The 15492-nt window shown below is 44.5% G+C and overlaps 1 protein-coding gene across 3 annotated transcripts in view; it reads left to right on the plus strand.

The window, feature by feature from the left end:
* Positions 1 to 15492, plus strand: part of ascc3 (activating signal cointegrator 1 complex subunit 3) — a 661661-nt gene that overhangs the window by 436189 nt on the left and 209980 nt on the right. For all 3 annotated transcript variants that reach the window (XM_038799272.1, XM_038799274.1, XM_038799273.1), the window contains exons 23-26: positions 6902 to 7000; positions 13124 to 13292; positions 14403 to 14623; positions 14855 to 14940. In XM_038799272.1, coding sequence (XP_038655200.1) covers positions 6902 to 7000; positions 13124 to 13292; positions 14403 to 14623; positions 14855 to 14940 — 575 coding nt within the window. The remainder of the gene's footprint in view (positions 1 to 6901; positions 7001 to 13123; positions 13293 to 14402; positions 14624 to 14854; positions 14941 to 15492) is intronic.

Raw genomic sequence — 15492 nt, forward strand, 5'->3', positions numbered from 1 at the left:
ATGCGGCCCACCAAGATCAAGTCATAAAAAATAAAAATAAAATGTTTTCTTTTTTTAATAAGGTTAATGGGGGGGGGGGGGGGGGGGGCTGTTGGGTTACTGGTATAGGGTAGATACGTTGACTTGAGTAGGGTGATCATTGCTCGGCACAACATGTGTTTCATGTGAAGTTTCTACTTTAAAATATTAATTAATAAAAATTAATTGCTTTTTTCTTTAATCTGAGTTACTTTGTTTTTCAAATAAATGTGTTTCATGTAAAGTTTCTACTTTAAAATATTAATTAATAAAAATTAATTGCTTTTTTTTCTTTAAAAACCTTTTATTTTGCCTATTTTAAATATTAATTATTTTACTTAATATACTATGCGGCCCTTTAAAATTGTGAATTTCTGAATGTGGCCCTTGCACGGAAAAGTTTGCCCACCCCTGTTTTAATGGATCGGTGGTCATTGATGATACAGATGAAGATGATTGGACAAGGATACTATTCTGAGGAACTCCTGCAGTGATGTCCCAGGACTGCGATGATTGACTTCCAACAACCACAACCGTCTTCCAAAGAGTGGAAAGTATTCCCACTGATTCCCATTGACTTATGTTTTGTTACGACTCCTTGAATGCCACATTGGGTCAAATGCTGCCTTGTGACCCCAGTCAATCAGTCAAACCAAGCCCCATCCCATCTCTCTGGTGCCGAAAAGTCTGAAACTTCTGTTCAAATTAGCAGAGACAAGCAGACTGTTCTCTCCTGCAACTTCTGAATTCCTCTTTCTCTCTGCTGCTTGACAAACATATTTGTCCATCGATCACACATGGCTCCGAAATGATAATGCCAAAATAAAAGAAAGGGGAAGTAAGGTAATAAACAGGAAGGACCTTTCCAAGTGCCTTAAAAAAGGAGGCACGACATACCTACCTGTGGCTGAGCTGCCCTCGATGGTAGGCCACTTGAGTGGGCTGCACGGCACAGATCTCGCCCAGCCTGTGTTGCGAGGTGAGGCGAGATAGGATTTCTGGGATTTCGAGGTAAGTAATTTTGTCTGAGTAGTGGTGTAGCAACCAACAACTCAATGCCTAATTACTAATGAGCTCTGATGTTTTTGACCAGCCTTGCAACAATTTTCACAGATGAAGTGTTCAACCAAATAGTGCAAAGTGAACTGACTGAATCATCCATGGGTAAAGTTTCTGCTCATAGTTTCACATCAAATTTCCAAATCCTGTTTTTAAAGGATTTTTCAAATTGACTCCATCAGAAGTTAGGGCCAAATATAAAGATAAAGAAAGCTATTTGGAGTGATGTGTAGTCATGGCGATTTTATGCCCTATCTAGAAAGGAACTGGAAATAGTCATTTCAATTGCATTTTAGAAGTACATCCATCTGAGTGTACTGTGGAAGAAACCATAATGAATCATTTTAGCGATGGTTATTCTTTGTTTCAAGAATCATCCAGAGACCATGGACAAACAGAACTACAGGTTGTCAGCAATAAAAAAGGAGAAAGGTTTGGAAACAAAGTATCTAGAAATATTTGAGAGAAATTATTTAAAGGTACAAGAAATTATTAAATTTGATTTCAATCAGTTGGCTGAATAGCCAATGTCAATAAAGCTACTTGGAAGATTTAGAATTTCTTCAGGCTCAAATAATAAAGAAGAACAATGTTAGAAAGACAATATTTGGTGGGCAAGGCGGTGCAAGATATTTTCTTTTTTATGGTCTTTTAAACTATTCAAGATTGACAGAATATTTATAAACCATGAAATCAATTTGAAAAATCACTACATTGTGGACATGTTAGCCACGTATGATTATGGTAGCTTACTGTACTGGATGACCAAGACTAAGATCATGAATTCACATCTCACCATGGCAAGTTGTGAAATTGACTTCAATAAACCTGACTGTCTGTACGATTGCACACATAAAAGGTGGTAGATTATTGCAGAGAAGAAAACCATAATTTTAGATGCAGGCAGAAAATTGCAAAATCTAAAAGAAGGTGACAAAATGTGTGATGAAAGAGTTAAAGACCAGGAGAATAATCCAGTAAGGAGCCTCAGAACATCATTCATATACTATTAAAACACTAGGTGCATCTGTGAGGCAGAATGGATATTGTCTGGAATTTTGTCAGGCCAACGAGGGTCTCTGTTGGAGACCAGGTGAAGAATCCCTATCAGTTCCATGGGAACAGCCTGAAAAAAATCAAGTGCCCTCTCAGGCCTTTCCCACCTTTGAGGTCCCCAGCACATAGTGAGGGCCGTAGGGTTGTGGAGGCCAAATCACTGAGTATCTTTAAGAGAGAGATAGTTAGGTTTTTGATTAATAAAGGGATCAGAGGTTATGGGGAGAAGGCAGAAGAATGGGGATGAGAAAAATATCAGCCATGATTGAATGGCGGAGCAGACTGGATGGGCCGAGTGGCCTAATTCTGCTCCTATGTCTTATGGGAAGGGCCAGACAACCCCTGCAGCCTCCATTTAATCCCTAAATTGAGATAATAAATGTCAATTGGCTCATTAACAAACCTAATTGACATCTAGCTGCCGGTGACCGTGAATCCCACTTCAGTCTGTTCGGCCCTATGACTTAACCAAGATAGGTGTTCCAGCTGCTGACAGACTGACATGGTGTCCCAGCCACCATGGTTCCTGCCACAACTAGCTGCATATAATGCAGTCCATCATCTTGTAATGCAGAATGAAAAAGAGAGACCTTGTTTGGCCTCTTCTAATGTATACTTATCAACATTCAGTTGTCGATTTTATGGTGGTTGTGAAAATTTTTAGTATTAAAATACACTTTTTCATAGCAACATTCATAATTCAAAACACCACAAAATTGCCTCTATTTTCATTACTCTGCAACACAAGCGCTCCAGAATTTTAAAAAATTCTTTCAAGAGATATAAATATCAAGGCAGGGCAAGCCATTTGTTGCCCATCCCTAACTGACCTTGACAAGGTGATGTTGAGTTACCTTCTTGAACCACTGCAGTCCTTGTGGTTTACCCATATTGCTGTTCCGAAGCGAGTTCCAGGAATTTGACGCAACAACACAGAGGGAACAGAATTTACAGCCCATGGAGTTCCTCTTTCTGGCTGTTAAGGCCACCTGGGCTGTTACACGGAGGCCACTTCCATAAAGCTAACAGCCTCCCATTACGGACGCAGAGACACCCTGCTATTAGCAAAACATTGGCAACCCCATGAAATGGCCTCTAATCAGGGCCTTCACTTCGTAAATTGGCTGCCCACCTCTGTGAAGTGAGCGGCCAGTCTGTCCCGCAATCCTCTTTTCGTGGATTCCCACCTCCCACACGCCAGTAAAACCCTACCTATAAAAATCACATTGTGACGGCTTTGACAATTAAATAAAAACGATGAGCATAGCCAGAGTAAGCTTGGGTCCCTTAGAAGCTCAGACAAGAGAAATTATAAATGGGTGAAAAGATAATGACAGGAATTAAACTTTGTGAGAGTATTCACAGATAACACAAACATTATATCGGAAATGGTGGGAGCCAAGGACCTAACGAGAGTTAGAAACTTAAAATAATTAACTTGCAATGAAAAGATACTGATCAAATGAATGGGATTGAAAACAACGAATCCCCTCAACTAGATTGCCCAGTGTCTAAAAGCAGATGCTGCAAAGAAAGTGGATGCACCAGTTGTGATCTTCAAAAATGCTGTAGATTCAGGAACTGTCCCAGAGGGTGACAAATGTAACATTGCTATTCAAGAAAGGAGGGAGAGAGAAAACAGGGAACATTTAACCTGACAAAAGTCATAAAGAAAATGCTGGAACCCATTATTGAGGAAGTAGTAACAGGGTACTAAGAAAAGGATAATATGATTGGGCAGTGTCAACATCGTTTTCAGAAAGGGAAATTGTTTTGACAAGTCTGTTGAAGTTTTTTTTAAGGATGTTAATCATTATAAAGCAATGCTTGTTCAGACCAAGCTGCAACATTTCATTATGCAATATTTTTGTAGACTTTTTTCACAAAGAAGGTGGCTCACCACCACCTTCTCGAGGGCAATGAAAGATGGATAATAACTGCTGACCAAGACTGCAACGTCCGTGAAAAGAATAAAACAAATCTTCGTAAAAGCCTCACTACACAAGAACCACCAGTGTGTGGCGCACTGTGACTGCAGCTAACTGACTGCATTCACTTAGCATCTCTGCCCCTACCATTTCAATGTTACATCAGAGTTCAGATGACTTTCCAAAGTCACATCTGCTAACATCTTTGCACTGTATTACACTATTTTACCAACTTGTTTATCTGTTCTGGGAGTAGTCACAGCAGTATAAAGAACACCACAGGTTAATTTAACATTGGTGGAGGAGCTTTTAGCTAATTATCAGCTACTTGGACAAGTATGGACTAATAAAGGAGAGCCAGCACGGATTCTTTTAAGGGCTGTCATGATTGACTTAACTTGATTGAGTACTTTGCTAAGATAACAGAGAGGGTGAAAAGGGCTGTGTATATAAACTTTCAAAAGGTATTTGATAAAATACCATGTAATCTTGTTCGTAAAATTGAAGCCCGTGGAGTAAAAAGGGCAGTAACAGGATAGCAAAGTTGTCTGAGGGAAAGAAAACAAAGTGGTGGATAGTTGTTTTTCGTGAGTATGGAGGTAGACAGTGGTGTTCCCCAGAGTTGGAACCACCACTTTTCTGACGTACATTAATGTCGTCAAATTAGAGGGACAAGGCACAATTATGAAAATTTACAGGTGGCCTGAAACTTGAAAGTGTAGTAAACAGTGAGAAAGATAGTAATAGACTTCAAGAGGAAATGGAGAGTTTGGTGACATAACCGGGAACTTGGCAAATCAGCACAAACGTATGAGGTGATGCATTTTGGTAGAAAGAATGATGAGAGACAATACCAGCGAACTGGTACAATTTTAAAGGGGAAGCAAGAGCATGGAATCATAGAATTTACAGTGCAGAAGGAGGCCATTCAGCCCATCAAGTCTGCACCGGCAGTTGGAAAGACCATCCCACTTAAGCCCACACCTCCACTCTATACCCGTAACCCAGTAACCCCACTTAAACTTTTTGGACACTAGGGGGCAATTTAGCACGGCCAATCTACCTAACCTACACATCTTTGGACTGTGGGAGGAAACCGGTACACCCGGACGAAATCCATGCAGACACGGGGAGAGCGTGCACACTCCACACAGACAGTGACCCAGCGGGGAATCAAACCTGGGACTCTGGAGCTGTGAAGCGACTGTGCTAACCACTGTGCTGCCTTGCCGCCCTTGGCAGACATATTTTGTGCTGTATATATGCAACTCTTTGAAGGTGCCAAGACAAGTCGAAAAGGCTGTTTATTAAAAAAGCCTATAAAGTCCCTGATTCAAAGTCATCGAATACAAAAGCCAGGAGGTTACCCTAAACACTAGTTCAGGCCTACTGGATCATTGTGTCCATTTCTGAGCTCAGTTTGAACAATGAGATTGGAATAATTTTGAGTATCCAATTATGTTTTCCAATTGAGGGGCAATTTAGCGTGGCCAATCCACCTAACCTGTACATATTTGGGTTGTGGGGGTGAAACCCACGCCGGCGCGTGGAGAATATGCAAACTCCACACAGTGACCCAGGGCCGAGATCGATCCGTGTCCTCAGTGCAATAGGCAGCAGTGCTAACCACTGTGCCATCCTGCTGCCCAATAAATTTAAAAGTTATGTGGAGAGACCGCAGCATTTAGGAAATTTACCTCAGCAGAGAAGATAAAGAGGAGATTTGATGGAGATTTTTCAATCATAAAGTGTTTCAATCAAATAAATAAACAGCAACTGTTTCCAGTGGCTGAAGGGTAAATGACCAGGAGCAGGATTCTCCGACCCCCTGCCAGGTCGGAAAATTGCCTGGGGCCGGCGTCAATCCCGCCCGCGCCGTGTCCCGAATTCGCCGCCCCCCACGATTCGGCGGGGGCGGGAACCACGCCGCGCCGGTCGGCGAGCCCCCAGCGGCGATTCTCCGGCCCGCGATGGGCCGAATTCCCGCCGCTGACAAGCCTCTCCCGCCAGCGTGGGTTAAACCACCTACCTTACTGGCGGGAGCAGGTGGTGCGGGCGGGCGCCAGGGTCCTGGGGGAGGCGCGGGATGATCTATCCCCAGGGGGTGCCCCCACGGTGGCCTGTCCCGCGATCGGGGCCCACTGACAGGCCGGCAGGCCTGTGCCGTGGGGGCACTCTTTTTCTTCAGCCTTCGCCATGGTCTTCACCATGGCGGAGGCGGAAGAGACCCCCTTCCCTGCGCATGCGCCAGTATGACGTCAGCAGCCGCTGACACTCCGGCGCATGCGCGGACTTAGGCCGGCCGGCGAAGTCCTTTCGGCCCTGGCTGCCGTGGCGCCAAAGGCCATTTACGCCAGCTGGCGAAGTGGGAACCATTCCGGCGCGGGCCTAGTCCCTCAATGTGACATCTCCGCACCTTTGGGGTGGCCTGGCGCCGGAGTGGTTCACGCCACTCCAACACGCCAGGACCCCCCGTCGGGTAGGGAGGAATCCCGGCCCAGAAGTGTGCTTTTATATGATTGCGAAAGAGCCAGAGGTGACATGAGGGAAAGATTTTATTTACACGAGAATGGTTAGGATTTGGATTGCACTACCTGATACTAATTGTAGCTACTAAAAGAGAATTGGATAAAATAATAAACTGTAGGGATAGGGGGATCGAGCCAGAATGTTGGACTAAGTGAATTGCTTTTGGGGAAGCTGGGGAAGACTTGATAAATCAGGTGGCCGCCTCCTGTGCTGCGCTGTTCTCTGCTTCTATGGCACTGGATTTTTTTTCTTAAAACTGCTTTAAATAGTTTTGCAGTACCAGAGTTAATTGACAACGTTTATTCCCACAGACTCATGGATCTGTCGGTGAACCCTGGTGGATTTGGGTGGAAGACCCTGTGAATGACCACATATATCACTCGGAATATTTCCTCCTCCAGAAGAAGCAGGTGAGATGTAACCACATAACTACTTCAGTCGTGATATTTTACCCATTATTAGTTTGTGGTCTGTGGTTGCTACCACAGTAAAGTAGAATTGATATATTGCTGAATTCACCGGAGAATGTTTCCTACAGGAAGCCCATTTTGTTGACCATACTGGGAAGGCAGTTGTAAGTTATTTTATTTGCACTACACACAAATATATGCTTATGATATGTCTAAAAGCTGGTGATTTTAAGACAAATGTAAATATGAAAGGTCAATCCTTTATGCTCATTCATGCCTGCTACTATCTATAATTTGCCATTGCTTCTTACAGCAATATTTAATCAGCGTTGATTAGCCCTTTAGAATTTTCCCAGAAACGGGTAATGTCGAAGTCATCTTGTGGATTCATGTTTTGTTTCTCAGCCTTAAGATTGGCCAGTTCTTTGCTGGTCGGCTTGAATGGAAAACGCGGATTCTAGATGGTCAGATTAACATTGCTACTTTTCCTATCTGACCCCATCTGTTTTATAGAATCATAGAATTTACAATGCAGAAGGAGGCCATTCAGTCCATCGAGTCTGCACCAGCCCTTGAAAAGAGCACCCTACTGAAGCCTCCGCCCCAGCCCTGTAACCCGACTCTTTTAGTAAAAGGGTTCTAAGTAAGAATGCTGCCAACTAAGTATATGAGAAGATGATCTAAAGGCAAGAATTATGATGAAAAGAGAACTAAAATTCTCTGGTGGTAACTTTCTCTGGATGCCTTAGGTGCTAAAGAGCCTTTGAGGTGACCCAGCTGGGGTCCTAAATTGCAATAGTTCACCACAAGACTGCCCTGCTGATAAAGGAGTTGAAGCACGAACTAGGAATAACCTCCTGGAGGATCATAAATAGGTTGACAGTTAAAATGCCTGCTGACTCTTTAAGGACCATGGATGTTCGATATTTCAGACTTCAGATAGATAAGAGTAGTTCTTGCCATACAGCCTTTTGGTGTGGACTACTTAAGTCAACATCCTGACAGTAACTAGCTGAACAGGAATAAAGTAAGTCATCACTGAAGATCACAGGCATAATTTCAATTCATGCTCAGCTTGCACTCTTCACAGAAAGATCAAAGAACAATGCATCACAGGAACAAACCCTTCGGCCCTCCAAGCCTGTACAGATCACGATACCGACCTTTGCCAAAACCCTCAGCACTTCCTTGTTCCGTTCCCTCTACACCCATCTACAACGTCCCCTGGCAACGTGTTCCAGGCACTCGTCACCCTCTGTAAAAAGCCTGCCTCGCACATCTCCTCTAAACTTTGCCCCATAAACCTTGGTTTGCCGCACACCCCCTGGTGACTAACTCCTCCACCCTGGGAAAGAGTGCCTGCCCATCCACTCTATCCATGCCCCTCATAATCTTGTAGACCTCTACCAGGCTACCCCTCAACCTTCCTGTTCAGTTAGTTACAGTCAGGAGCGGATATTAACTTAAGTAGTACTCCCACCAGCAGAGACTCGCTCCTGGTCTCCTCTGGTGCTAGCAGCGCCCAGGTGTGATTCCCTCCTTTTCCATTCAAATTTATGCATGGAGGAGGGACTTGCGTGATTCTGTCGGAATTCCGGATCGGGCTGCCATTTTGAGTGGACAGCCCAATACTGAAGTCTGGTGCTTGCCCCTTTCCACGGCAAAATGCAAATCCTGCCCCCCACCCCCAATGCCACAAGTACATTTCAGAGACTTCCTCTTTATCACAGCAAAAACCACTTAACTCTTTATGATGTAATGAGGAGCTGTCAATCATAGCCAGTGTCTATAAACATTGTGGTTAGCATGAAAGCAGGGTAATGGAGACGCATTCAAGCGTGAAGAGAAATATAGATCATCAATCTCCAAAGATGTGCGGGTTAGGTGGATTGGCCTTGCTAAATTGCCCGTAGTGTAAGGTTAATGGGGGGATTGTTGGGTTACGGGTATACGGGTTACGTGGGTTTAAGTGGGGTGATCATTGCTCGGCACAACATCGAGGGCCGAAGGGCCTGTTCTGTGCTGTACTGTTCTATTCTTCTATAAATCCACTAAGCAGTTGGCTCTGGAGTCATAAAACTGTCTGTACCTGTCTAATTCAATGTGTTTCTCTGTGAAATTGAATGAAAGATTTGCATTTCAAGATTGTCAAGGGATTTTAAGCCCTTTGAAGTGTACTTGACTTTGAGGAAGTCTCTGTCACTTGCAAAAACTGCTGCTTTAAACAACTTTGTCTCAGTCAGCAGACGTTAGGAAAGGGTAAGTTAAAATGCAGTGATTTTTCAGCCTACTGCCTGGACTACTCTTCAGCTGATTGGGGTCTCTATTGGGGGATCTCTGGGGATCTGTTGGAGAGAGTCTGTTGGGAGCTCCGATAGGGGATCAGGAGGGGGAGGTGAAGATTTTCATTGGGGGGGTGAGAGGGACCTTCCAATTGGCTTTGGGAGGCACTTCCGTTATGCGCTGACTCCCTTGACCCACCGAGGGTCCACCACGTCAGGGCTATGCTTGTAAATACCTATACCAATTTGCGTGTGCATGAAACACGACTGAAAAGACTGGAGCATCACCGGGCTGGGGAATCCGGCTTCCAGCCCATTAATCAGGTGCAAATGAGTTCAAATGGCACATTTGCATGGTGCTGCTGGCATGAGGTGTGTTGCTTGCCGCCACGACCGGCAAGGAACTGAAGCATCGGAATGGGATTGGCGCCGCTGCTGATCCTGTTCTTTGGGCGACGTTCGATTCTTTGCTGGATCTGGAAACCCGCCACCGGCGGTGGGCAATGGAGAACCCACCCCTTTGTCAACACTTTGCCTGGAAAGATATTGGGCGGAATTCTCCGCTCCCGGGAAAAATCGGGAGAGCCGTTGTGAGCTTGGCCGAGTTTCACAACGGCCTCGGAGGCCGATCCTCGCCACCTATTCTCTCCTCCTGGTGGGACTAGGAGCGGTGCTCCGTAACTCTCGGCCGCCGGGCAGCGTGCCGACAGTGACGCGACGGCGGCGCCTATATGACGTCAGCCGCGCATGCGCAGGTTGGACGGCTCCAACCCGCGCATGCGCGGCTGACGTCACGACGGCTGACAGCTCGAACCCGCGCATACGCGATGGCCGTCTTTCCCCTCAGCCGCCCCGCAAGACGTGGCGGCTTGATCTTGCGGGGCGGCGGAGGGGAAATAGTGCGTCTGATTGAGACGCCGGCCCGACGATCAGTGGGCACCGATCGCGGGCCTGTCCCCTCCCGAGCACAGTCATGGTGCTCATTCCCCACCAGGCCCCCAACAAGCCCCAAAACCGGCATCTCACGGCGATTTCACGACGGCAGCGACCAGGTGTGGTTGCCGCCGTCGTGAAACGGTCGTGAACGGCAGGCCCATCCGGGTCGGAGAATCGCCGGTCACCGTGAAGAACGGTGAGCGGCGATTCTTCCGTGCGGGGGGTGGGAGAATCGCGGGGGGCGCCAGGGGGTCGTGAAATTAGTCGGGGGGGGCCCTCCCGCGATTCTCCCACCTGGTGTGGGGAGCGGAGAATCGCGCCCATTGAATGCTGTGCCACTCTACCTGAATGAAACCTTGTAGGAGTCATCAGGAGGAAGATAGAGCTGGACATCTTGTTAGCAGTACTCCTCGATCTGCATGAGAAATGGGAGGATTTGCTGAGGCCAGACAGAATCAGCATCATCTGCTAAAGGAGAGATAGCAGGCAAGGAAGGAAAGGGGAACTCTGAGCAGGAGGCCTTATCCATCCAGAGTGATCCATGCAGACCGAGGCTAACAAGATGCCTCCCATTCATTGACTCTGTCTACACCTCCCGCTGCCTTGGGAAAGTGGGCAGCATAATCGAAGACCCCTCCCACCCAGCTTATTCATTCTTCCAATTTCTTTCATCGGGCAGGAGATACAAAAGTCTGAGAACACGCGCTAACAGATTCAAAAACAGCTTCTTCCCCGCTGTTACCAGACTTCTGAATGGCCCTCTTATGGACTGATCTGATCTCTTCACACATCTTCTCTACTGAGTAGTACTACACTCCTGTATGCTACACCCGATACCTGTGTCTATTTATATAGTGTATTTATGTTTGCCCTATGTTTTTTTTCACAAATGGAATGATATGTCTGAACTGTACACAGAACAATACTTCCCACTGTACCTCGGTACAGGTGACAAACTAATCCAATCCAAATCCAAGCCACTCCCTCCATAGCAAGAACATCCTTCCTGAGATAAGGACACCAAAACCGCACACAATACTTCAAGTGTGGCCTCCCTAATGCACGGTACAATTGCAGTAAAACATCTCTATTCGTATACTCAAATCCTCTCGCTATGAAGGCCAACATACCATTTGCCTTTATTGCCTGCTGTACCTACACGCTTAGTTTCACCGACTGATGCATGAGGACACCAAGGTCTCGCTGAGTATCCACCGGTCTCACTGAGTATCTCAGCATCCTCCTCACAGCTCACCCTTCAACCCAACTTTGTAGCATCTGCAACTTTGGACATAATACATTTAGTTCCCTCGTCCAAATCATTAATATATAATGTGAACAGTTGGGATCCTAGCGCAGAAAAGAGCTCCACAGACTCGCAACCCCCCTGAGAGAAAGTTTTTCTCCTCACATCTGACTTAAATTAGTGACCCCTAATTTTTAAACAGTGACCCCTAGTTCTAGATCCTCTGAAAAAGGAAACATCCTCTCCACATCAACCCTGTTAGTATCTCTCAGGATCTTAAAGGTTTTGATAACCTCCCCAATCTTTCCTCATCAGACAACCCGCTCATTCCTGGTATTAGGTTAGTAAACCTTCTCTGAACTGCTTCTAATGCATTTACATCTTTCCTTAAATACGCAGACTAATACTGTACACAATACTCCAGGTGTGATCTTATCAATGTAGAACTGAAACATAACCTTCCTACTTTTGTAATCAATTCCCCTCACAAAATTACTTGCTGTACCTGCATACCAGCCTTTTGTGATTTGTGATTTTGTGATTTATGGAAGCTGAACTAACTGCACCTGAAGCTGCAACAGCTGTCAGCCGACACTGCATGGTGTTAGGGTCCACAGACTACAGGATGGAATTGCCCAACATCACAAGGCACCCCCCTCCCAGCTATCAACTGTAAGCTTACGGGCAGACTCTCCTTTGCTCCAGCATTTGGTATGTCATACCCATAATCCTCCTTCTGAAGCTTGGCCCTGTGAGACTCTTATCTAGCTGCATTACAGCAGAACTAATATGAAATGAAATTAAAATCGCTTATTGTCACGAGTAGGCTTCAATGAAGTTACTGTGAAAAGCCCCTAGTCGCAACATTCCAGCGCCTGTCCGGGGAGGCTGGTACGGGAATCGAACAGTGCTGTTGACCTGCTTGGTCTGCTTTAAAAGCCAGCGATTTAGCCCAGTGAGCTAAACCAGCCCCTATATTTACCATGTATTCTTGCCTTTTGCTGTGTTGGCACCTCGGGTCTCCCACCTGGTGTGGCTGCAGCCCATTAGTATCTGGCGTGTTCCACTGTGAAGATCCCTGTTATAACCTAAATTCTAAGTTAGGTGTGGTGCTCTCAGCTGGTGCCTACCACAGTGGTAGCCATTGACACAGTGCATTTTTCCTCACACTCCTCCATTCCTCTGGAAGTAAGATGACTTTTAATCCTCTTATACTTCTTCTTCTGTGTGGGGCGGGGGTTTGGGAGGGGACTATGGTTACAAGTGAGCTGGACCTCGTTCTTAGGATCCAGCAGTGATGAAGCTGGATGGGTTAGGGGCCATGTGGCCACTATAAGACGATGTGTGTTTTGAGACCATATGGGACTTGAATGAGAATTGGTTTAGGACATTTACAACATCCATTTCACACCTCTTTACCCAAAATAGCCACACAGTGCCTATGCAATGGGATTACCCATTAGAGCATGGATGAATTTCCAAGAACAGTGTTAGGTTGAAAGAATGATTTTATTCTAGATCGGAATCTTTAAAAATTGTTCATATTGCACTTGTTCTATTTTGCATTGGAAGGTTGCATAATGAACAATTGCAAATTGAAAGACATTTTGGGAGAGGAAAAGTACCTTAATCTTCTGCTTTCTTTTATGTTGATTGTAGGTTTTGTCCAAAGAGCAGCAGCTTCTGGTATTTACCATTCCTATTTTTGAGCCATTGCCCTCTCAATACTATATCCGGGCTGTGTCTGATCGGTGGCTGGGAGCTGAGGCTGTGTGCATAATAAACTTTCAGCATCTGATTTTGCCAGAGAGACATCCCCCTCACACTGGTAATGTAGCAATGAAATACTTATTTATCTATCACTGGTAGACTGAAAGTAATTATGAATAGCACTCACCGCCCTATGTGGCTCAGTAGTATAATCAACGTATAATTGAACTGTATAAAGAAGGTCCCAGGTTCAATCTAATATGTACTGATCTCATTTATAGTGGTGATGGTATCCTTACAATTGGCCTCAGCAACCCTCAGGGAAAGTAAAATCAGCCAGATTCTTGCTTGTCATCCAACATCTCCAAATGGGAGCATAAATGATAGATTAAAGTAGGTTGTGATGCTCCTTATGATGGGTGGGCTGTCAGCACACCCTGTCCAGGTTCATCCCTGAATAGCAGCCATTATCAGTACCAGACTGAGTGATAACAGTGAGAATCCTGATTCAGAAGGTTGTGGTCCACGCCTCTCTCCAGGACTTGAGCACGTGACCTAGGCTGACATTTCAGTGTAGTAATGAGAGAGGGTGCACTGTTAAAGATGTCACCTTCCAACAAGACTTTGAACTAAGGCTGTCTCTACTCAAGCAGTTGGATGTAAAAGTCTCCACGGTGCTACTCAAAGAAAGGTATGGGGAACATGCTATCCTGACGCCCCGTCTAGTACTATCTGGTCAACAAAATACCAGACAATTATCTTTCTTGTAGTGTTGGTTGAGGGATATCTAGTCATTTATTTACTGTTTGTGACAAGCTGCTGTCTGCACATTGGCTGCTGCATTTACCCACAAAACAGCACTGACAACATCTCAAATGTAACTAATTGTCTGTAAAGAACTTTCCGCTGTAGTGAAGACTTGAGAGCTCTTTATTAATACAGGGTTGTTCATTCTTGTGGAGATGATGTGCTAATAATTTAATTGAAAATCACATTTTGTTTTACCTCAATGGAAAAATTGATTGATTGAGTCTTTCTCCAAATTAAGTAAATGTCTTATATGAATACCTTTTTCAATCTGTCTCCCTTCAATAAAGCACATTGTTGTTAAAATCTTGTCTTTTGTCCCCAAAGGGGCCTTTCAATTTGTTGGTGCTCTGTTTAAACCTTTCCTGGTGGTGTGTCTGTGTTCATATGAATTACATGTTTGAGTTCTTTGTATTTGCAGAATTGCTTGACCTGCAGCCATTGCCCATCAATGCTCTGGGAAATAGAGAGTATGAAGCACTGTACAAGTTCACCCACTTCAACCCAATCCAGACTCAGATATTTCACACCCTCTATCACACTGACTGTAATGTACTACTTGGAGCGCCCACTGGGTCTGGAAAGACGGTCGCAGCTGAACTGGCAATATTTCGCATTTTCAACAAATACCCAACATCAAAGGTTATTTTTGATTTAATGTTCTCTATTGCCTTTGCAACATTTTTGGTTGAATTATTATAGTTGAATGTTCTTTAAGCCTTCATAAAATGATATGGCAAAATCTTCATCTCCCTGATATGCTTGCTCCTTTTCTTCAAAACTCTGTTTCTGGTAGTTTTTCCTCATCCAAACCTATTGTTTATTCGGGACTTTGACTTCTAAAGCTTAATTGAACTCTTGTCTGATTTCTAGGCTGTTTACATTGCTCCTCTCAAGGCACTTGTCCGTGAGCGAATTGAGGATTGGAAAATCAGGATTACTGAGAAGCTGGGTAAAAAGTAAGCACCGATCTGATACGATAAATTCATCGAATGTATAGCAAACTGGTGGAAAGAAAATCGCCTGATTATAAAAGCTCCTGCTTTTTGTTTATATTGATTTCAATGGAATCAAGTCACACAGTTTCTATAAGATTGGTAGCTATCCATTGAAGATAAAGTTTACCCCAATATTTCTTCAATTGGTAAATTCTTTGTCTTTTTAACTCTCTCCCAGCAGACCCCTCCAAGTTAATCATGGGTTTTGTTTCTTATGCATCCACAATTTCCCTTAGTAATTCATTTGTAGCATATTGAGTGATGGCCTCCTTTTATTTAGCCCTCAGCAAATGTTTAGGGACATGGATACGTTGTAAGTACAGTGCAGCTTTTGTTCTTTTTAAACTTTTTAATAATTTTATTTTTATTTAAAATGGTCAGCTAACCAGAGAAGTGTTTGGTTAAAATGAAATAATTTCAAGAAAAAGTGTACTACCACTGCCTCTCAAACAGATGTTGCACTTTCCGACCATGTGTTCCCACATGTGCTTTCCTCTTGTCAGCTCTCTTCCA

This window comes from Scyliorhinus canicula, chromosome 6 (genome assembly GCF_902713615.1).
Source record: "Scyliorhinus canicula chromosome 6, sScyCan1.1, whole genome shotgun sequence".
NCBI lineage: Eukaryota > Metazoa > Chordata > Chondrichthyes > Carcharhiniformes > Scyliorhinidae > Scyliorhinus > Scyliorhinus canicula.